This window comes from Callorhinus ursinus, unplaced genomic scaffold (assembly GCF_003265705.2).
Source record: "Callorhinus ursinus isolate GAN/ISIS: 27379988/994484 unplaced genomic scaffold, GSC_fseal_2.0 scaffold8, whole genome shotgun sequence".
NCBI lineage: Eukaryota > Metazoa > Chordata > Mammalia > Carnivora > Otariidae > Callorhinus > Callorhinus ursinus.
Genome location: NW_027397070.1, coordinates 46,084,866 through 46,106,526, shown reverse-complemented (window position 1 = coordinate 46,106,526; position 21,661 = coordinate 46,084,866). Strand labels below are relative to the sequence as shown.

The 21,661-nt window shown below is 41.1% G+C and overlaps 2 protein-coding genes across 7 annotated transcripts in view; one reads left to right on the top strand and one right to left on the bottom strand.

Annotated features, from left to right (window-relative positions):
• The first annotated feature begins 193 nt into the window (after positions 1-193).
• On the top strand, positions 194-21,504 carry ALDH6A1 (aldehyde dehydrogenase 6 family member A1). 2 transcript variants are annotated; one of them, XM_025869673.2, is made up of 12 exons: positions 196-351; positions 8,401-8,457; positions 9,674-9,748; positions 9,925-10,086; positions 10,313-10,391; positions 10,809-11,111; positions 12,559-12,680; positions 14,478-14,667; positions 14,878-15,059; positions 16,469-16,648; positions 16,921-17,019; positions 19,460-21,504. In XM_025869673.2, the coding sequence occupies exons 1-12, from the start codon at positions 301-303 to the stop codon at positions 19,562-19,564; spliced, it is 1,605 nt and encodes a 534-aa protein (XP_025725458.1). In that variant the 5' UTR covers positions 196-300; the 3' UTR covers positions 19,565-21,504. The 2 variants fall into 2 exon arrangements, with proteins under 2 accessions (XP_073751647.1, XP_025725458.1); XM_073895546.1 differs by lacking the exon at positions 16,921-17,019 and having other exon boundaries at positions 194-351.
• Positions 2,279-21,661, bottom strand: part of BBOF1 (basal body orientation factor 1) — a 54,646-nt gene continuing 35,263 nt past the window's right edge. Inside the window, exons 12-13 of one of the 5 annotated variants that reach the window (XM_073895545.1) lie at positions 6,547-6,581; positions 2,418-2,474 (exon numbers count right to left, since the gene is read on the bottom strand). In XM_073895545.1, the coding sequence (XP_073751646.1) occupies positions 6,573-6,581 (9 nt within the window). In that variant the 3' untranslated portion in view covers positions 2,418-2,474; positions 6,547-6,572. Of the gene's footprint in view, positions 2,475-3,733; positions 3,809-6,546; positions 6,582-8,373; positions 8,488-8,956; positions 9,149-17,013; positions 17,154-21,661 lie in introns of those variants that run through there. The other 4 variants (XR_012379068.1, XM_073895543.1, XM_025869671.2 and 1 more) reach the window with 4 other exon arrangements.

Sequence of the window (21,661 nt, the reverse complement as noted above, 5' to 3'; positions counted from 1 at the left end):
CCTGCGAGTGCTTAATACAGAGTACCCTAGTCAAGGGCGACTGCCCTCCTCCGCCAACAGAATTTGAGGAGGTGTGGGGGGCCAGGGCTCTTCCACTTCTGGCCAATCGCATATCTCCAAGACTGGGACTGAGGGGTGGAGTCAGGTGTTAGGGCGAGTGACTGGCTAGAGGAAATAGTCTTCTCCACCAATGAGGCGGTGCGGCAGGATTGCGGGGGGCTAGGCCTGGCGGCCGTAGAGCTTCTGGGGAATCACCCGCAGTAGGGGTACGTAGAGGAGGACAAGAGGCGGCTGAGGACCATGGCGGCGGCAGTGGTGGCAGCAGCGGCAGTGCGGGCCCGGATCCTGCAGGCGAGTGAGGGTGGTACCGAGGGATCGCGAAGCTAGGAATTACGTCCTTTCCATCCACTCTTTGAGCCAAAAAACCCTTCTTAGCCAACCTTCCTGTTCCCACCGGACCCGTGCGACCCGGTCCCACCCCTCACTTATTATCCGCCCTCGTTGGATGCTGGACTGTCACCCCTGGCCTGCTGCCCTTTTACTCTGGAAGGTTCTCCTTATCTGGCCCTGGCCCACTCTCCTCCCCCAGCCCTGCCAGTCACTGCAGTCAGTCACCCTTGCCCACACTTCTCGTGGTCCCCTAACCGTGATTCCCTCTCTCTCACCAGAAATTCCCTTTTCTGGTCACCTTTGTTAGAGCTCTTTCTCCTGCCCAGAGCTACCAGATTGTTCCCCTCCCCCGACCCTACTTCACTGTCCATAATCCATGGTAAAGGAAGGAAGCACACGAGGGGGAGGGTCAGTGAATGAACTTTGAATCTCCTTCTAGAAAGCTTACACCAGGTTTTCCCCAAAAGCAGCTATTTTCTGAGCTGTTTTCCCTAGCTGTGGCTCTTTGTATTTTCCACAGGCTGTAGACTGTTCCTTTTCTTGCCAAGACCTTAGTTAGACTTTTAGCAAAGTTACAGTATTCATGTTGGTGGTAAATAAGGACACATAGTTATGCTACCTGTATGTCCCAAGCACATGCCAAGGACTAAACATCTCTTTTAAAAAAAATGATAGAAAATGAGCTGAGGGACACCTGGGTGACTCATTCAGTTAAGCATCTGCCTTCGGCTCAAGTCATGATCCCAGGGTCCTGGGATCGAGTCCTGCATCTGGCTCCCTGCTTGGCGGGGAGCCTGCTTCTCCCTCTAAATGCTGCTCCCCCTGCTTGTGCTCAGTCTCTCTCTCTGACAAATAAATAAAATTAAAAAAAAAAAAAGAAACTGCCTCATACATAGAAATAATTCTTTTTTAAAAAAAGAAAAGGTGAGCTCATCTTTTAGAGCTCATCTCTAAAACGGATGATAGAAAATAAACAGGAATTGTTAATTCCAAGTTCCTAACCCAAAGTCAGCTCCTAGTTTATCAACACACCCTCAACACTGGCCCGTAGTAGGGCTTGGGTCCTTTCTGAAGCTACCCTAAGGAGAGGTGGTAGAGCTAGAGGAGCTGCATGCCTGAGGCCTGTGGTTTCTAACTCTGTTCACAGCGTTTCCCCAGTTTTAACAGCCTAGCAAGGACTTAGAAGGGGAGATTTACTGCCGGAAACATTCTCCAACCTACAAGAAACAACATTGCCCTTCTTACTTGTTACATCCGTCCTGGGAACTTCTTCCTCTATATTGCTGGACTTTTATTTATTTTTATTTTTTTAAAAGATTTTATTTGACAGAGAGAGGGAACACAAGCGGGGGGGGGGGGGCGTGGTGGGAGAGGGAGAAGCAGGCTTCCCGTGGAGCAGGGAGCCTGATGGCGGGGCTGGATCCCAGGACCCTGACGACTGAGCCACCCAGGCGCCCCATGGACTTTTAGATAATATTAGTACTTACCAGGTTGCAGTGAGTTCTGCAGAAACTTACACATTTGTAAGATTCTTAGTAAAGTCAGCAAAGGTTCGTGTTTAAATGCTATTTAATGGGACAGCATGGAGAATGGGCTGGAAGAGTTTGTCAGATAATCTGGCTTCATTCAACTATTTCTTGCTGTGCTCCTAGTTCTATTTTTCTAGTATCCTTTCTTTTTTTAGTAATAGGGTTATAAACTTTCTACCCTGTAATTTCCATTACCGACTTATCCTTGAAATTTTTACTAAAATTGACTTTTTTCCTTTGCCTCCCCACCATCACAGTGAGTCACTGATAGCCTTAAGAAGGTATTTGCCCTGGGATGCCTGAGTGGCTCAGTCAATTAAGTGTCCAAATCATTTTGGCTCAGGGTTGTGGGGTGGAGGCTCTGTGCTGGGGGTAGAGCCTGCTTAAAGAGTCTCTTCCACTCCCCACCCCTCCCCAACCTTCTCCCTATCTTTAAAAAAAAAAAAAGAAGAAAGTATTTTGGCCTTTAAATCAAGGAGAGGAATCTTCCTTCCTATGTAGTTTATTGTGGAAACACACACTATTTCCTGATTCATTTGAAGAAACTGGGTTGATCTAGAAAAGAACAGAAATAGTAATCCTTAGCCAAAGAGGAGTAACTGTAACATATGAAACTTTGATAAAGAGTAGTCTAGGGGCACCTGGGTGGCTCAGTTGTTAAGTGTCTGCTTTCAGCTCAGGTCATGATGGGATCAAGCCCCATATCTCGCATCGGGCTCCCTGCTTGGCGGGAAGCCTGCTTCTCCCTCTCCCACTACCCCTGCTTGTGTTCCCTCTCTCGCTGTCTTTCTCTCTCCATCAAATAAATAAATAAAATCTTAAAAAAAAGCACTCTAGATTCTGACAGTCGTGAATTTCAGAGGATCGTCAAAAGGATCTGTAAAGGAAAGAGTTCGTGTTTTCAGTAATTTTAAGTACATGTGGTCCTTGATGTTCAATGACTCAACTTAAAACTTTTTGACTTCATAAAAAAAAAAAAACTTTTTGACTTCATGGTGGTGTGAAAGCAATATGCATTTGTATTAGGAATTTTGAGTTTTTATGCCTCCCCACCCCGCAGTGCAATGCAGTATGATCCTCTTGAGGGACGCTGGGCAGGTGCAGGGAGTGCACGTGGCTCTCCGCCAGCCACATGATCACGAGGTTAACAACTGATACACTTATAACCATTCTGTACCTGTACAGACATTCTGTTTTTCACTTTCAGAACAGTGTTCAGTTAATTACATTAGCTATTCATCGCTTCATTATAAAATAGTCTTTGTGTTAGATGATTTTGCCCAACTATAGGCTAATGTAAGTGTTCTGAACAGTTTAAAGTAGGCTAGGCCAAGCGATAATGTTTGGTAGGTTAGGTAAATTAAATGCATTTTCAACTTACAATGGGTTTATCACTCACATTCAGAGATAAGAAAACCAGCCTTAAAGAGACTCTGACTTGCCTCCGTGATGTGGTTTAAAGAGTAGAGGGTTTACAATCATACTTGCATTCTTTCCCAGCTCCACCACTTTTTTTTAAAGATTTATTTATTTCAGAGAGAGAGAGAGCATGATCAGGGGGAGGGGCAGAGGGAGAGAGAGAATCTCAAGCAGACTCCACACCGAGCTTGGAGCTTGATGCTGGGCTCAATCTCACAACTGTGAGATCATGACCTGAGCGGAAACCAAGAGTAGATAGCTCAACCAACTGTGCCACCCAGGCACCACGCCCCCCAGCTCCACCACTTTCTAGTTTTAAGAATATTTGTGAAGATTGGAATTCATGAATATAATAAATGACCTGACAGTTAAGGTGATCCAAGGTCTCCCAGCTGGTGACTGATGGGCTGAGAACTCAGGACTTAAGCCTTGGTATCTCGTTTTGTGTCAAGCACTGCACTGTCCCCAGGCTTTGGGATGAGAGAAGGAAATACAACACTCACTGAATGCTCCTCTATTATAATGCTATGGTAAGTGCTAACAGTAGGAGTGCTCAGAGTACTGCAGGGCTGTAGGGAAACAATCCCAAATTCAACTTGTTCAGTTCAGGAAAAGATTCCAAAAGGAGTTCGCTCCAGGGTTGAGTTTTGCAAGACTAGCAGACCTTCAGCCAGAAGGAAAAGGGAGTGCCTGATAAAGGAAATAGCAAGTATGAAATAAACATCTAGAGAGGAAGAATTTTGGTGTGATGGGATGGAGGATAGTTTCTTCGACAACAGTGAGTGTTTCTTAGGAAATGAAGATAGGAGATCCAGCCTGTCAAAAACTATAGGCTAATGTTTTATTATGCCAGATGCAGTGCCTCTTATGCCCTCTTAACGGCAGGGAGACTGTGTGCAAGTGAAAAAATAAAACTAAAAACTAAGTGGCCTAGAATGCTCATGTTGGCTGAGCTGTACATTTTCTGCCCTGGAAGAGAGTATATATGAAACATAATTAATACCAAATGATGGCTTGGTGAGTACTCATTCTTTCATTCAGCAAAAATATTACTGACTGCTTACTCTACTCCAGGAATGGTGCCAGGGGCTGAGGACACAGCCATCTAGTGCTCTAAGAGGAGAGAGACTTCATAATTAAACAAACTATTATTCCACAGTGTGGTATCAGAAATAGAGGAGTTTAGGTGTTACATGAGCGCTATAATCTGGTGTTGGGCCTGGACTTGAATTGTGACTTAAAAGCTTCTGACTCTGCTACTTCCCCTATCACACTCAGAAGTTAACCTTGTTTTCCCTACTTCGGAGGCAACAGAAACCATCAGTTGAGAACTTCCCCAACTTCCTACTAGCAAACATACAAAACTGACCTGCACTAATACCCCAAATGATGGCTACATAGGGAGCTAAGGAGTAGGAGTGAGCCAAGCAAATGGGATGAAACAATTCCACGCAGGAAGGAGCAGCATGTACACAGGCAGAGAGAGCACAAAACATGTTACAAATGCCTACAGCATAGACTGCAAAGAGGAAGTGGCCAGCTGTGAAACTAGAGAAGTAAAGATGCTATGTGAAGTCTTCTAAGCAACATCAAGATTAGCCTTTATCTAAGAACAGAGGAAAGCCAGTGGAGCTTTTTTAAACAAGGGAGTAATCTGCCCAGATTTGTGTTTTATTCTTTTTTAAAGATTTTTTATTTATTTATTTGACAGAGAGAGACACAGCGAGAGAGGGCACACAAGCAGGGGGAGTGGGAGAGGGAGAAGCAGGCTTCCCGCTGAGCAGGGAGCCCGACTCGGGGCTCGATCCCAGGACCCTGGGATCATGACCTGAGCCGAAGGCAGACACGTAACGACTGAGCCGCCCAGGCGCCCCCAGATTTGTGCTTTAGAAAACCCCTCTGGCTATGGGGTAGGAAACCAGATTCAGAAAGCTTAAGACTGGAGGCTGGGGGATCTGTTAGGAAACACTTATTGAAGTTCAGGTGAGAGACAACGATGATGGAGACTGTGGTGATGGCAGGAGGGGCAGAGAAAAAGGACTGTGTTCCAAGGACGTCTAGGAGGACAGATTGCCAGGATTTGTTTGATTCACTGTGGAGAGAGAGAGAGGGAGGAGTTGGGATGACATTCAGGTTTCTTCTTGGGTAACTAGGTGCATAGTGGCCCCCTTCCGAGGAAGGTGAGGAGTTCAGCTTTTTCAGTGTGCACCTAAATAACATCCATGTAGAGGCGTGGTGAAGACAGTTAGGTGTGTATTATCTGAAAAGGAAGAGCTGGCTAAGAACTGCAGATTTGGGCATCATCAGAATCTGGACCGTCAAGCCACAGGAGTTGATGAAATCATCCAAGGCGAATGTGCAGAACGAGAGGAAAAGGCCTAGGACCAAGCCTTGAGGAATTTAGTTAGTGGCCAGGTAGCAGAGGATGAGTCAGCAAAGAAGGCAGAGAAGTGGCAGAAGAGATATCAGGACATCCCCGAAGACAAGTGAAAAGGGTGTGAAAAAGTCCAGTACAGGAGCACTGGGAAGAACCCATGGGATGTAGGGAGTCACTGGTGTTTAGTCATGAAGTTTGGAGTGGATTGAAGGGTTAGTGGGAAATGAGGAAATAAGGTAATTAGCAAAGAGAATCCTTGCTGTTGGACAGAGAGAGGTTTAAGTTTCAGGAAAGAAAGGATAACTGGAGGTGTCTGGGGTAGCAGGCAAGGTGGGCTTTAGAGCACAGGTGCAGAGAGAGCCTGCAGTTAGAGGACAGGAACCTCGTCAGTCAGTTCACAGACACTAGTTGTGCACTTGCGTCTCCCAGTCACTTAGCCCCCACGGGGCTTGCTAGCTAACTGCTCCCTTACAAGAGGAAGGGAGGAGAAAAGAATAGGTATCGGTCAGCTTCGTGGATTTGCTAGTAAGAAGTTGAAGTTCTCATCTGATGGTTTCTGTTCCCTATGAAGTAGTAATAACAAAGGTCAGCTCTTGAGAGTGAGAGGGGAAGCAGCAGGGTTGGAAGTTTTAAGAGAGTACATTTTGAAATAGCAAGGAGTGAGATGAAGCTTTGAAATAGCAAGGAGTAGAGCAAATAAGTAGCAGGGAGATAGAAGCAAGGAGATATGAGAGAATAGCAAGGAGATAAGAGAAGTTTTGAACTAGCAAGGAGTGAGGGCAAAAAGTATAAAATATAAGAGTAACAACTGAGTGAGCACCCACAACTTACTGTTTTCCATATCTGGACAGTGTTGATCACAATACCTGTAAAGTAGGGGAACAAGACAGATGGAGCGCCTACCTTCGTGGAACTTCAGTCTTTGGGGCAACAGACAAGTACCCAGGCAGTTACAACCCAGACAGATAAACCTGATAGGGCAAGTACTAGCTGCTAACCTAGTCTGGGGTGGGGGCAGTCAGCCACCCAGTGGACCTTTCATTTGTTCTATAGATATTTGTTAGACACCTACTATGTACCAGGTACCATGGTGGTGTTGGGAATATGGCTATAAATAAGACATGGTGGACTCCAGAAGAGTGTTTAGTTTGAAATAGTTTTTGTGGGGAATGGGAGAGGAAGTGGATGAGGCATTTGGAAGAATTGTCTGCTGGCCCAAAGGACTTGCATCCTTTCCCCTGGACAGTCCTGCAGGAACACAAATTCTTGCACTTCAGGTAGCCCTAAACTCTTTGGTTAACATGCCTGTCTTCAGACAAGATAAAAGATTATTAGATTACAGTTTTCCTTTATATCCCATTCCAAGTGTTTCAGTTTTCTCACTTTGACTTGAATATTCTTATATCAACTTCCATAGCATATATACAAATGAGTTTTTTATTGTAACTGACCCCTCCCCCCTCCAACTTGCTGATTATATCCTATTAAATGTTACCTATACAACACATTCTTTTCCTACATGTGGCATTTTTTTAAACAGCTTTCTTGAAATAAAATTGACATAAACTGTACATAAAGTATACCATTTGATAAGTTTTATATTTGTAAACACCTGTGAAAACATCATCACAATCAAGATAGGGGACATATCCATTACCCCAAAATGTTCCCTCTTACCCCATCTTCTGCACTTCCACCATCATCCCCAGGCAACCACTGATCTGCTTTCTAACCCTGTGGATTGTTGGCATTTTCTAGTTTTATATAAATGGAATCATACAGTCTGTACTGTTTTTATTTTTTTTTTGTGTGTGTGTGTGTGTGTATTGTTTTTATGTCCGACTTCTTTCACCCAGTATAATTGTTGTAGTTATCCATGTTATTGCATGTATAATAGTTCCTTTTCATTGCTGAGTACTGTTACAGTGTATGGATATACCTCATTAGTTTCCCTATTCAGCCCATCCAATGGTGGACATTTGGGTTGTTGCTAAGTTTGGGGCTATTACAAAGCTGCTAGGAGCATTTGTGTTCAAGTATTTATATGGGCATATTATACTTATATTTTACACTTGGTTATATACTATCTGACATTTGACACCTATTGTGTTAGATGCCATCTAAGAGCTTTCATATTGTTAAGATTTGTGGTGACTACCATTTTCCAGGCCAAAAATTAGAAAAATATGGTCTAATAAAAAAAATATTTTAAAATTAGGACTGTCCTGGGCGCCTGGGTGACTCAGTTGTTAAGCGTCTGCCTTCGGCTCAGGTCATGATCCCGGGGTCCTGGGATCGAGTCCCACATCGGGCTCCCTGCTCAGCAGGAAGCCTGCTTCTCTCTCTCCCATTCCCCCTGCTTGGGTTCCTGCTCTCACTGTCTCTCTCTGTCAAATAAATAAATAAAATCTTTAAAAATAAATAAATAAATAAAAATAAAATTAGGACTGTCCTGGAAATTGAGGACATGATCATTATGGTTTCTTATTTTCTCATAGTTTGCTGTACCTCATAGTCTGATATCTTTTCTCTTTAAAGCCTATATGACCCTTAAGAGCAAACACTGAGTCCTTTTCCATATACCCACAGTAACTAGTGTAATGTTAAGTATATGGTAGCCATTTGCTAAGTTTTTAATAACGTTCTGTTCTCATTTACCAAAATAATCGTTCTTTTACTTCACAGGTCTCTTCCAAGGTGAATTCCACTTGGTATCCAGCATCCTCCTTCTCTTCTTCAGTGGTAAGTTTATTTGGCACTGAAGTTGGACTTCTGAGAAGGAATACAGTATAATTTGGGGGTATTAACATAATTGTGATCTTAACATAATTGTGATCAGAATATATGTGAAATTTTCTATCTTGGTTTTCTTATCTAATATGTTTATTATGTGTCATAAACATTTTCAGTATTGCAAAATGCTCTTTATAGTTATGATTTTTTTTAAGATTTTATTTATTTATTTGACAGAGAAAGAGAGAGCACAAGTAGGCAGAGCGGCAGGCAGAGAGAGAGGGAGAAGCAGGCCCTCCGCTGAGCAGGGAGCCTGACTCAGGGCTCAATCCCAGGACCCTGGGATCATGACCTGAGCCGAAGGCAGACGCTTAACCGACTGAGCCACCCAGGCTCAGTTATGATTTTAATGGCTGCATAATATTCTATCAAGTATATATAGCCAGAATTAACTAAAAATGTTCCCATATAACAGCTAGATTGATTCAGTTTTTCAATAGTCTAATGCAAACATTTACTTATATAGTTTTTTCCTTCTTTTAGATTATTTCCCTTCTGAGGTAAGATTACTATGTCAAAAAATACAGACATTTTCATGGCTTCTAGAGGTTTTATTGATCCTGCCAGATAGTTGTCCTCTTCTTCACAGTCTTTAAAAATTGTTCTTATAGAACTGTCAGCCATTTGCAGTACCTAAAATCTAATAAACAAGGATAGGTGCTCAAAATCCTTTTTATTTAGAAGCACACACTGTAACACAGTAGTCCTTCACCTTTTTTGGTCCACAGCCCCCTCTGGAAATTTAATGTCAGCAAGCTACTTCTCAGAAGAACTACACACAGACAAAACTGTTTTTTCAAAAAAATCTTTTGATCATAAAGGTAGTACATGCTCATGGTGACGTGACAAAGTTAGCTGGGCGAACAAGTCATACTAGCTAATCTTTGTTAACACAGAAGCTGCTACTTTTTTAGTATAAACTTCAAAGTGACATAAAGTTCCACACTGATTGCAGGGAATTTTCCTTTCTCAGAGAGATGACAGTATTGAGAGGCTCAGCCACATCTTAATATACACTATAGACAAGTACATTGTGTATCTCTTTCCAGTGGTAACATTTCTAGAGAACAGAAGATTCACTAATCAACCCTGAATTCCTTCCTCTTTGTGAAAGGGAGAGAAGCAATTAACTGATACAAAGTTTTATGGGGTTTTTCTTTTCCAGCCAACTGTAAAGCTCTTCATTGATGGGAAATTTGTTGAATCCAAAAGTGACAAATGGATTGACATCCACAACCCAGTAAGCAAAGCTGCTTTGGGACTTAAGCTGGCTAGCCTAGAATTCTGGGACTGTGGTGGGAAATGAGGGACCTGGGTGTCGGTCATGTGAAGTACCTAGTGCTGCTTCTGTGACTAGATGAAAATGGAGAAGGTAGAGCAGGGGCAAAGGTGTGATGTGCTGCTTTTTCCTATCAGGCCACCAATGAGGTCATTGGTCGGGTTCCTCAGGCCACCAAGGCTGAAATGGATGCAGCTGTTGCTTCCTGCAAACGTGCTTTTCCTGCATGGGCAGATACCTCAGTGTTAAGCCGCCAGCAGGTCCTGCTCCGCTATCAACAACTCATTAAAGAAAACTTGGTAAGAAATCAGAATGGTATCATTTTCCAGACTGTTGCCTAGGATACTTGTCACACCCACAGAAGCCCTTTCAGCTGCCCTCCATAACTCTACAATCCAGAAAGACACAGATCATGGCTTTCTCCCTTGTACTACCTCTCCCCCAGTTTTGTTCTTCCTTGGCTACCTAAGAACTACAAGGAGGCACATCCTTGCATTGGTTTCTATTTGTGTGTTTTTTCTCTAGAAAGAAATTGCCAAGTTAATCACGCTGGAACAAGGAAAGACCCTCGCTGATGCTGAAGGAGATGTATTCCGAGGCCTCCGTAAGCTGGGAGTCCCTCTTGGGGAAGTTCAGGAACCCTTTGGGAAGGAGCAAATAAAGATGAGAGGCAAAGATCTCAGAATGGGAGGTTACTTCTTCCTCTATATAGATTTTGCTACCCCATGATATCTTTTTTAATACTTGTGGAAAAATGGCAATATTTCTCAGGTATGTAGGAGATCAATTTACTTCATTTATTTTACTTGATCTTCCAGTAGGTGTATGCATATCACTGTCTTTTTTTCCCCCATTGGGAGAATCTCATTTTGCCTGTCTCCTTCATGTGGAAGGGCAAGTCAGTGTTTCTTCCCTCTGTCATTGGCCTGAGCCATTCTCTAGGCTCAGGAATGACTAGAGCATGACACAGCTGCGTAGTTCACAGTGGAGAGCTGGTGGCCTGACTTCTTCTCTGTTCCAGAGGTGGTTGAGCATGCCTGCAGTGTGACGTCCCTCATGCTGGGAGAAACCATGCCATCCATCACCAAAGATATGGACCTTTATTCCTACCGTCTCCCTCTGGGGATATGTGCAGGCATTGCTCCATTCAACTTTCCTGCCATGATCCCCCTTTGGATGTTTCCCATGGCCATGGTGTGTGGAAATACCTTCCTACTGAAACCATCAGAGCGAGTCCCTGGAGCAAGCATGCTTCTTGCTAAGTTGCTCCAGGACTCTGGTGCCCCAGATGGAACACTGAATATCCTCCATGGACAACACGAAGGTAACTGCCCTTCTGTACATGGCACTTAATCTGGCCACTAAAAAAATAAAGGTGTTGAGTGGTGAAGGTTGAGTGGTTTTAGGATCAGGAATCTAGGGAGGAAGGGATTTACTAACAGTAACGTCCGTTTTGAAGGTAATGTTTGTTGATACATCTCTGTGTGCTAAGGTGATTAACTGGGGAGTAGCAATGCTTCTTGCCCTTACAGAATACAGTGAGACAAAGTATAGATTAGGCTAAGGCATAGATACAAGAGAAGGTTTTCTCTTCAGTACTGAGAGGGTTTCTAGATCTCAGAGAGACTGAAGACATTCTAATTCACGTAGTAATAGCTAACACTTAAAAAGCACTTCTGTGTTTCAGGCACTGTTTCTAGTGCCTTTCAAATATTATCTGATTTAGTCTTTATAACATTCCCTCAAGGTGAGTACTGTTGTTTTTCCATTTTACAGATAAGAAAACTGAAGCATAATGAAATTAAGTAATATGCCCAGTCACACTGCTAGAAACTGTCACAGCCAGAATGTCAGTACCCAGGAAGGCTGCCTCTGGTTTTTACTTTTAAATACTGTGCTATATTGCTGTTCACATGAGGGCACAATAGTATTTGAGAGTCCCAGTATATAGTGACAGTTAAGGAAATATCACATTCTTAAAGGATAAAAGGAGGAGTTGAGTATTAAAAGGCTGCTATTTTGGAGGAAAACAGGAGTTGTAGCCTTCGGAATTAGAAGTAGAAATAGCAAATGAGAAAAATAATGAAATGGAAGAGGCCAAATAAGAATTAGTAGTTTAAAGAATTTAAGAGACGGAAGTGCCTGGGTGGCTCAGTCAGTTAAGAGTCCGACTGTTGGGATTTTTTTGTTTTTAAAGATGTGTTATTAGAGAGAGAGAAGGAGAGAGAGAGCAAGCGTGAGCAGGAGGGCAGAGGGAGACGGAGAGAGAATTTCAAGCAGACTCCACGCTGGCACAGAGCCTGATGCCAGGCTTGATCTCACAACCCTGAGATCACGACCTGAGCCAAAACCAAGAGTCGGAGGCTTAACCGACTGCGCCAACAGGACGGCCCCCCATCCCCCACCCCTTGGTTTTGGTTCAGGTCATGATCTCAGAATCATGAGATAGAGTCCTCTATTGGGCTCCGTGCTCAGCAGGGAGTCTCCTTGGGGTTCTTCCCCTCCCTCTCCCTCCTCTCCTACCCTCCCCCACCCGCTCATGCGCATGCATCTGCATGTGCACAGACTCGCTCTCAAATAAAATAAATGAAAAATCTTAAAAAAAAAAAAGAATTTAAGAGAGGGAAAGAACTTCAAAATGGGAATCCAGGATAGATAAATAAAAGTATGGAAACTTCTCATTCACAGCAGCGGGAAAGGGGGAATTTGCCATGTCGAGAAGCCCATAGCCACTTGTTCCTTTGTGGTAATCATCTCTTTTCTTCTTAAAGCTGTAAACTTCATTTGTGATCATCCGGATATCAAAGCAATCAGCTTTGTGGGATCCAACCAGGCAGGAGAGTACATCTTCGAGAGAGGGTCAAGACATGGCAAGAGAGTTCAAGCCAATATGGTGACTTCCTATTCCTTTTCCCACTAAATCTGTTTTATGTATTAAAATTACCTACAAACAGCCCTTCAACAGAGGGGCTACTATCCCACTCTAATGCCAGTGTGTCTTTACTCCCATTTCATCCTGAATATCTTCCCTTTAGCCATGAACCTTGTGATGAGTTTTATCCTAAGTGACTTTAATTACCTTTTTATCTTATACACCTAATCTTGATGACAAAAGGCACCTTTCTCCCTAAGAATGTTATTCAGATTCTTTGGGCTCTAGCAGTAACAGCTGGATTCTGGTTCTGGCCCTGTATCTTTCTTCATACCATGCTTTGTAGCCTTTATCCTTCCTTCCTTTCAAGGCATATCCTAACTACTATACTGTAAGATATGCTTTTCCTAAGAGTCCAAGCTATTTAAGGTACTGGAAAGAGCCAAATATCCCTGTATGTGAGTGCAGTTTACTTGGTTGCATAGTTTTGCTGTTCTCTTACTAGCTCCTTGCCTAATACATAGTAATTCTTTGATACTAAATATAAAGTCCAGTTGCCACTTTCTCACCCTTTGGTTACCGTTGCAGAAAGGATAGCCACCTATGCACAGGCTTGGAAACCATTCCTGATATGACTACTTACTTCTTTTTGTGGCTGAATGTCTTTTGGCCAATTTGACTTAAGTCCCTCCCAGTTCACTACAGATTTATTGAGTGTATTCTATGCCTAACAATATACTATGTGTAATGGGATAAAATTAAGTAGCAGACATGGTTAACTATCCATGCACTCCATTATAGTTGTACAGTAGTCCCTCTTCATCTGTGGGGGATATGTTTCAAGATCCCCAGTGGATCCCTGAAACTGGATAGTAATAAACTCCATGTATACTCTATTTTTCCTATACATACATATTTAGATAAATTTTAATTTATAAATTAGGCACAGTAAGAGAATAATAACTAATTATTATAGAACAATTTTAACAATACACTGTAATAATGTGGCCTCTCTTTCAAAGTATGTTATTATACTTTACTCACCCTTCTGATGATGGTGATGATGTGAGATGATAAAATGCCTACATTATGAGATGAAGTGAGGTGAATGACGTGGGCATTGTGACATAGCTTTAGGAGAATCATCTGCTTCTGGACCTCAGTTGACCTTAGGTAACTGAAACTGTGGAAAGTGAAACCATGGATAAGGGGGGACTACTGTATCTGGAAACATATGTATGGAAATGACCATGTTATCCTACATAGCTGTGTATCATGAGGCTTTGTATCTAGAAGCAAGCCAATTTGGGGAATCTCTTTCCAGAAATGGTGTATCAAGAGATCCACCTAGTTTGCCTTACAGCTAGCCACTGGCATTATTACTGGCAGCCCTTTGTTTACATTGCTATTCATATAATTGGGAATCCCAGCAGGCAATAGACTGTTTCCTGTCTAACTTAGGAAAGAGAGAGGAGTTCTTGGTTCCCCGATGTCGTATTTAGCCTCTCAGTTTAACTGAATGTGATTATATGGCTGAAGGTTTTGTTTTGTTTTGTTTTGTTTTTTGGTAATGGTTTTGATCTAAATAAACACATATCAGCTTGTCAGCTAAGAAAGTAGGAAAAAAAGTAACCTGGAGACTCTGTGCTACCACGACTTCAGCAGTATCAAAATGATAATAAATCTAACCTCAAAGCAACAAAGGGTAAATTCTCCCTATTCTTAAATTCTCATTTGAAATCTCAGATTCTTCACTTAATTTCTTAGCCTAATTATATTTTGCCAAGGAAGATTCATGTACTTTCTGTATTTCCTTAGGGAGCCAAGAACCATGGGGTAGTCATGCCAGATGCCAATAAGGAAAACACCCTGAACCAGCTGGTTGGGGCAGCATTTGGAGCTGCTGGTCAGCGCTGCATGGCTCTTTCCACAGCAATCCTTGTGGGAGAAGCTAAGAAGTGGCTGCCAGAGCTGGTGGAGCGTGCCAAAAACCTGAGAGTCAATGCGGGTAATCAGTTATCTGCCTTGCTCCTTTAGACTTTGCATCTGTGGCACTAAGTCCTTGGTTTTAGCATTGGCCTTGACTAATGGGAGTAATCACGTCTACTCTTTAACCATTGCCTCTCTTTATACTGTACTTGCCATTTGGATTCATCTTTGGTTAACAGTCATAATTTATGATAATGAAGACCTTAAATACTTTTGTGTTGTTTTACAGGAGACCAACCTGGAGCTGATCTTGGCCCTCTGATCACTCCCCAGGCCAAAGAGCGAGTCTGTAATCTGATTGATAGTGGAACAAAGGAGGGAGCTTCTATCCTTCTTGATGGTCGAAAAATTAAAGTCAAAGGCTATGAAAATGGCAACTTTGTTGGACCAACCATCATCTCAAATGTTAAGGTGAACAACTCTGGATTATTTATTTCACAAATATGAGCACTAAAGGCACCTTAGAGGCTATGGAATCTCATCCTTCCAATTTATAAATGAAAAGACATTTAATAACTGAGACCTCGGCTCTTGCCAGGATTCCTCAGTTATTTTATCTACAGTCTGAATGAGTCTCCTATCCTGACTCCCAACCTCCTTCCACTATACCAGCGGTTGGCAAACTTTCCATAAAAGGCTAGATAGTAAATATTTTTGGCTTTGCAAGGATATACAGTCTCTGTCACAACTACCCACGCTCGACGTTTTAGTGTGAAAGCGCATTAACATTGTGTGGCTGTGTTCCAATAAACCTTTATTTGTGGACAATGGAATTTTAATTTCAAATAATTTTTCACGTCATGATTGATTTCTTTTGCAGCCATTTAAAAAACACAGAAACCATTTTTAGCTTGTGAGCTGTTCAAAAACAAACAGCAAGCCACATTCAGCCCATAGGCCATATTTTGCTAACCCTATTTTATATTTGTTACTTATTTAATGTTAGTTTTTTTCTTCCCACTCCTTGTTATCCAGCTTATAGCTATTACAGTGTCTCCATCAATATATCAACCACTCAATATTTATTGAGTACCTACTCTGTGCTGCATCTTTACCAGAAAGATACGAAAGAAAAAGAGTTGCTGTCTCAATTTTTATTTATCGAAACTCTGCAAGTCTCTCAGCTAAAATTAATGACTAAATTGAGGTTAGGAGGCTTTTTTGAAATTCATATGTCCCCACTAATCCTACTATAATCCTGAATAATTAAGAGTTGAATGTACGTGTAGTGGAAATTATGAAATCTCTAGTCACAGAACCATAGGGGAAAAATCCACTTATTAGCAACAAACACAGCTGACTAGCTGCAGTGGAGAAGGATGTTTTGAATGTTTAATGTGACCTGATATCAAAATATAATTGTACAGACTCATTTCGGAGGCAAGGGAGTGAATGAGAATGAATTGTTTATGTTACGGAAAACTTAGCACAGGTTTTCTTTAAACAGAAACATTTCTGTGATGTTTTCAACCTATATTTGATTTATAAAAAATGAATTTTCATGTAACTTTTCAGTAACATAATAATTGTATAAACAGGTTATGCAGGTATAAAAGAGGAAACTAGTGATGGGTCATGGGACCTAAAACTACAGTGCTTAAAAGACAGGAGTGTAATTGTTGTTAATAGGAGTTTCAAGTTGTTTATATGATTGGCAGCTTGGAAGATGGAAGACAGCAGGAAAGGACTCTTTTTTTTAAAGGTGGTTTAAAATGAAGAGAGGTTCCTAACATGAAAGCTGTCCATGTAAACAGTGGGTAATAAAGTACCAGATAAGCATCAAGTACTGACTTCTTTTCTGGATGCATCACTCCTGGCAGCCAACTATGACCTGTTACAAAGAGGAGATTTTTGGTCCAGTTCTTGTGGTTCTGGAGACAGACACTTTGGATGAAGCCATCAAGATTGTAAATGACAATCCATATGGAAACGGAACTGCTATCTTCACCACGAATGGAGCCACTGCTCGGAAATATTCCCACCTGGTGGACGTTGGACAGGTTTGTGAACAGGATTTTTAGGAGATTCTTGTAGCCATGTACTGTTTCCTATCTGAGGGAGATGGTAAAGTGATCAGTCGCTGCCCCTCTCATTTCCCATGATGCCCCATTTCTTCCTCAGGAATCAAAGTTCGTGTGTGGGATGCAGGATGGGGTAGAAGTTGGGGTATTTAAAACTGGTCTCTGTGATGTCAGGCATTTGTGCTTCTAGATGGTGAGTTCCTTTGTTTGAGTCCTTTTCTTTTACTGGATGTGGATTTGTTCTGCTTTAGGTGGGGGTGAATGTCCCTATTCCAGTGCCTTTGCCAATGTTCTCATTCACCGGCTCACGATCTTCCTTCAGGGGAGACACCAATTTCTATGGCAAACAGGTAACTGTAAGAAAACATTTTTTCCTCTAAGAAAGTTTCTTGAATATACTCAGGAACAAGGATTCTGCAAGGAAGGGCCTGCCAGTAGCTTTTGTGGGGTCATACGTGTTCAGCAGCACTTGTCAGGAGGTCCCCTAGAAAAGATTTACAAGGTAACAAAATTTTGCCAAAGCTGCTCCTTCCTGAATAACTCAAGGCAGCAAGGTTTTGGGGAAAGAGCATGAGGAAATCTAAGCCTTCACGTATTTCCTTTCCTCTGCCTGAGATCCTCTCCTCCTGCCTCCCCTCTTTCATCTAACTCTTAATCATCTAAGTTTAAAGCATGGATTCCTCCAGAAAATCACCTCTGACTCCTCCCCCTGCTTCCTCAGTGCTGTGTTGGGTATGCCCTCCTGTGTTCCCATTGCACATTCTTCTCCTATAAGTTATTCATTTACAAAATTTTTACTGAGCACCTTCTTTGTACCAAACCCTATTCTGGGCACTAAAAATACATCACTGAACAAGGAAAATAAAGCACATCTGGAACTGAATGGCCTGGTTTCCAATTCCAGCTCATCCAGTTATTAACTGTGACTTTGGGCAATACCCTGTGTCTCAAGTTTCTTATCTATAAAATGAGAATAACAGTAGTACCTATAATTCATAAGGTTAGTAAGATTAAATCATCACTATTACCACATCCTTCAGCAGGTACATATTTCCTAAGGCAGGAAGAGGCATAGCAGGTTCAAATAGTAGCAGAAATGGGCTGGGGCACAGAGAATGAATGAGAAAGAGAGTGGTAAGAGATGAGGTTAGAGAGGTAAGCCGAGAGAGTCCTGTCAGGCTGTGTAAGCCACAATAAGAAGTCTTCATCACACCATAATTATTATTTACTTCTTAATTGCAGTACCTGGTGCAGAGCAAGTGTCCAAATATGTATTGAACAAATGGCTAATGGAACTTCTTTGTAGCCCCATAGTGATAAAACCATTTTGGAACCTTCAGTAATTAAATTACATGTTTCCTATACAGGTCTCTTTTATAGTTCAATAAAAAAATGAACAGTGTGCATCGCATAGCAGAATGTAACGGTATGACCAACTGGTTAAGAAGATATTTTGGTTATTTAGAGGCAGCTTATTCAGTTTGTGCATTAGTCACAGGTTTTGTAGAATTGACTAGTTTGATACTATTAACAAAAATTTCTTTCAAGGGAAGCAGAGTAAAACTCTTTTTCTCCCCTGTCTTGGTTTAATTACTGTAAGTTAGGTTTCTTAAAGGAAAAGACTGACCCCATATACAGTTTGAAGTCTTAAATTCTTAGGTAATCAAATTGCCATTTTGCATCCTGGAAAGAAGACTTGAAGTAGATAAAAATCTCAAGTTTTTTCAATATTTTAACATGACCCAGGTTTTATCAAATAATTCTAAAAGAGTATCTTAATCAAGCTAGTTGCTTTTTTTCCCTAACAGTATCTTCCTAGCTTGCTAGTATTTTTTTTTTTTAAGATTTTATTTATTTATTTGAGAGGAGTTGGGGAGGAGCAGAGGGTAGGGAGAGGGACAAGCAGGCTCTTCGCGGAGTACAGAGCCCCCACAGGGCTCGATCTCACAACGCTGATACCATGACCTGAGCCAAAACAAAGAGACGCTTAACTGACTGAGCTACCCAGGCTATTTTGTATTAGATCTTAACAGCCTATTCTTTTTTGCTCAAGCCTATTCTTACAAAATAAACTGTATATATAAAGTCTTAAATATGCTGAATTTTTTTGGTTCACATTATAGGTGATTTAGAAGTGATTGTATATAATATCAGACATTTTACTTTAGATTTGTACAATAGTAAGGATTTTGCTACATCAGTATAGAGCTATTTATCACTGACAGTTGTCAGAAACAGCCTAAAATGTATCTCATCCCTTTGTGCCTTTTTCTTCTTCTCAGGAAGGAGAGAAAAACTAACAACTATTGAATAGCATTTACTTTGCTAGGATATTTGTAGATCATTTCATTTTCCCCTCATAGCAATGCTGTGTTGGGCAATAGGTCACAGATATGGCCCAAAGTTATGTGGCAGTCAGTAAGGAGGAGAGGCAGGATTTGAGCCATGTCCCAAGACCTCAGAGCACGTGATATTCAGCCCTAGGAAAAGAATGAACTGCAAGTTTAACAGATTACATTGTTCAGTTTTTCCATTTAGTCCTCTTGATTAGTTTCAACATAATGATAGCTAAGGTTTGACTATTTACCATGTGGGAGGTATTATGCTAAATGTTTTAAATAGATCATATATCTTATGAACAATAGGTTGAATTTTGGTTGTACCAGTTCCTCAAGTGGGAACATGAGTAGCACTTCATACCATCTCCTTCAAAAGTTGATTGAAAGAGAAATCATGAAACCCACAGGAATATATGCTAACTCTATTATTTTTCCCCTTTGTTCTCTTTAGGGCATCCAATTTTACACACAGCTAAAGACCATCACTTCTCAGTGGAAAGAAGAAGATGCTACTCTTTCCTCACCTGCCGTAGTCATGCCTACCATGGGCCGTTAGAAACAAGTTTGTTCTAGACTCAGTCCACCCTGAGTAATCTCTCTGTATTCTTGACCAACTTCATTTGCCAACTTTGCTCAAATCAGAACCCTCGGACTGGAATACCTGGTAACTAAAATCTTTCTCAAGACCATTAGCCCCTGCAAAGTTGCTCTAGGGAGATTCCTAGTGTAACTCTGAAACCAGATTTTCTTGCTCTTCTTACTTCAGTTTTTGAGGAAACTGTTTTTACTGTGAAATGCTTACATGGAATGAGAACAGAGACCTATTTTCTAGAAGTTCTCCCCTTTTCTGATGACTAAAAGGGAAGATATAAGTGTATGTAAAGAAGATCTTCCAATAACTAGAAGAGGGCCTCTTGGATGGGGAAATAGAACAGAAATAATTCACCCTTTGGTTGATCCTCAAACACAGTCCCATATAAGTGGCACTGGGGGAGACCCCTCTGCCAAGCTTTCTTGAGCCTCTCATTTATCCCACACTACACAGGACATAATCCATTTCTAGTTTCCCACAGTTGTGACAACTGCTTTCTTTTCTGCTGAATGGCACTTTCTCCTAGTGATTCATGACCAGTAATTCTATCATTGTCACTGTTCCTGCTTCTTAAAATCACTTCTCAAGGATACCTCAGTACACACTGGATAAATCAACTTTTTGTTGTGTGTACCAAGCGTTAAATTTCAGATTTGGCTTCAATAGTCATTAATGTTTCAGTCATTAATTCAGATGCAAATGGAGTTTTTTTAAGAAAACTATTTCAAAAGTTTTTTAGGCTCAGAGATCAAGGGGTATTCTAGCCATGAAAGTGTGCAAGACTCTTGCCTTAAGTAAGTATAGCCAGATATTACTTGCCAAATTTTTTATGTTCTTTCTTCTTGCCTGCATTTCTCATTAGTGATCATTTTTAATGAAAGAACTCCTAATGTAGAGTAATTGCCTGGGGCCTAAGAAATTTCAAGGCTCTTCATGACATGAAATAGTAAAAAAGAAATGCTTTGACAGATTCTTTTGCTACCATTAATTCAAGTGTCTTTATGCTTTTTGTTTCTTTTGATATAGCTAAACTTTAAGTCACAACATAAATTGATGAGCTAAAAAAAAAATAGATTCCCATTTGAATCAATCTTTTCTGATACAGTTTTTACCCAGTGAACTAGAAGGCTGCTGGCTCTGGGAGAATAATCTCTGGTCCTCAGCCAGATGACATAGGTCATTTATTTTTCTGCTTCCTCATTAGTCACTTGGATAATGTTAATCTGCCCCGTGGCAGTGATTTGGTGAATTAAGGATAGTGAAAACTTTGAAAACATTTGTGCAGTTGTGGATTTTAAGCTTATTACTACCACTACTAGATAGAATGTCAGAATCTTCATTTAAGGTGACTGGAACTTATACATTTATGACCCTAATGGGTTTTGTGGGGTTTTTTTGGGTTGGTTTTTTAAATTTTTTTATTTTCCTTCCTAAACATGAGGCAGTAAAAATATTTAATTTGGTAATAGAATACCCCTTGTTTTATCTCTACTTATCACAGCTGGCAACTGATAGTGATATTTAATCCAATCCAACAACTATACGCTGGGTTGAATGAAAGGTCATATTGTCTAAATTCCAAGTGGAATTAAATATAATACCAGAGATTCCTAAGTTTTCCTTATATTTAAGGGAAATCACTTTTTTAAAAATACTGACGCATCAGAATTGTGTTGCTCTAATTGGAATCAACTCATTTGGCTAGCTACTTGCTACTTAGAAGAGTTTCTTGTTTCTTAGATGGAAAAAAATCTGCAGTTATATTCACACTAGTAGCAGCTTAAAATTTAGTATTTTATTTTCTTTTTGCTCTGATGTGGCCTCATTTGAAATTTCTGAGATCCTATGTTGTACTAATTGATTATAAATAACAAATTACAAATAAAAAGCTCCTAAAAAGAAAACCTGGCTTTTTCTTTTTTAATAATGCCTTTCTTAATAATGCCTTTGTCCCTAGCTTGTAGAGACTCAGACTTCCCAACTCTGTTCAAAGCCAAGAGTTATGTGGTCATTATGTTTATTCCTACATAAAAGATAGTACATACTTTGGCTAGCCTGTAT

Coding starts and splice junctions, on each gene's coding strand:
- ALDH6A1 (XM_025869673.2), top strand. CDS start 301: ATGGCGGCGGCAGTGGTGGCAGCAGCGGCAGTGCGGGCCCGGATCCTG. Junction 9,749..9,924: donor GGATTGACATCCACAACCCA/GTAAGCAAAGCT, acceptor TTTTCCTATCAG/GCCACCAATGAGGTCATTGG. Junction 10,392..10,808: donor AGATGTATTCCGAGGCCTCC/GTAAGCTGGGAG, acceptor TCTCTGTTCCAG/AGGTGGTTGAGCATGCCTGC.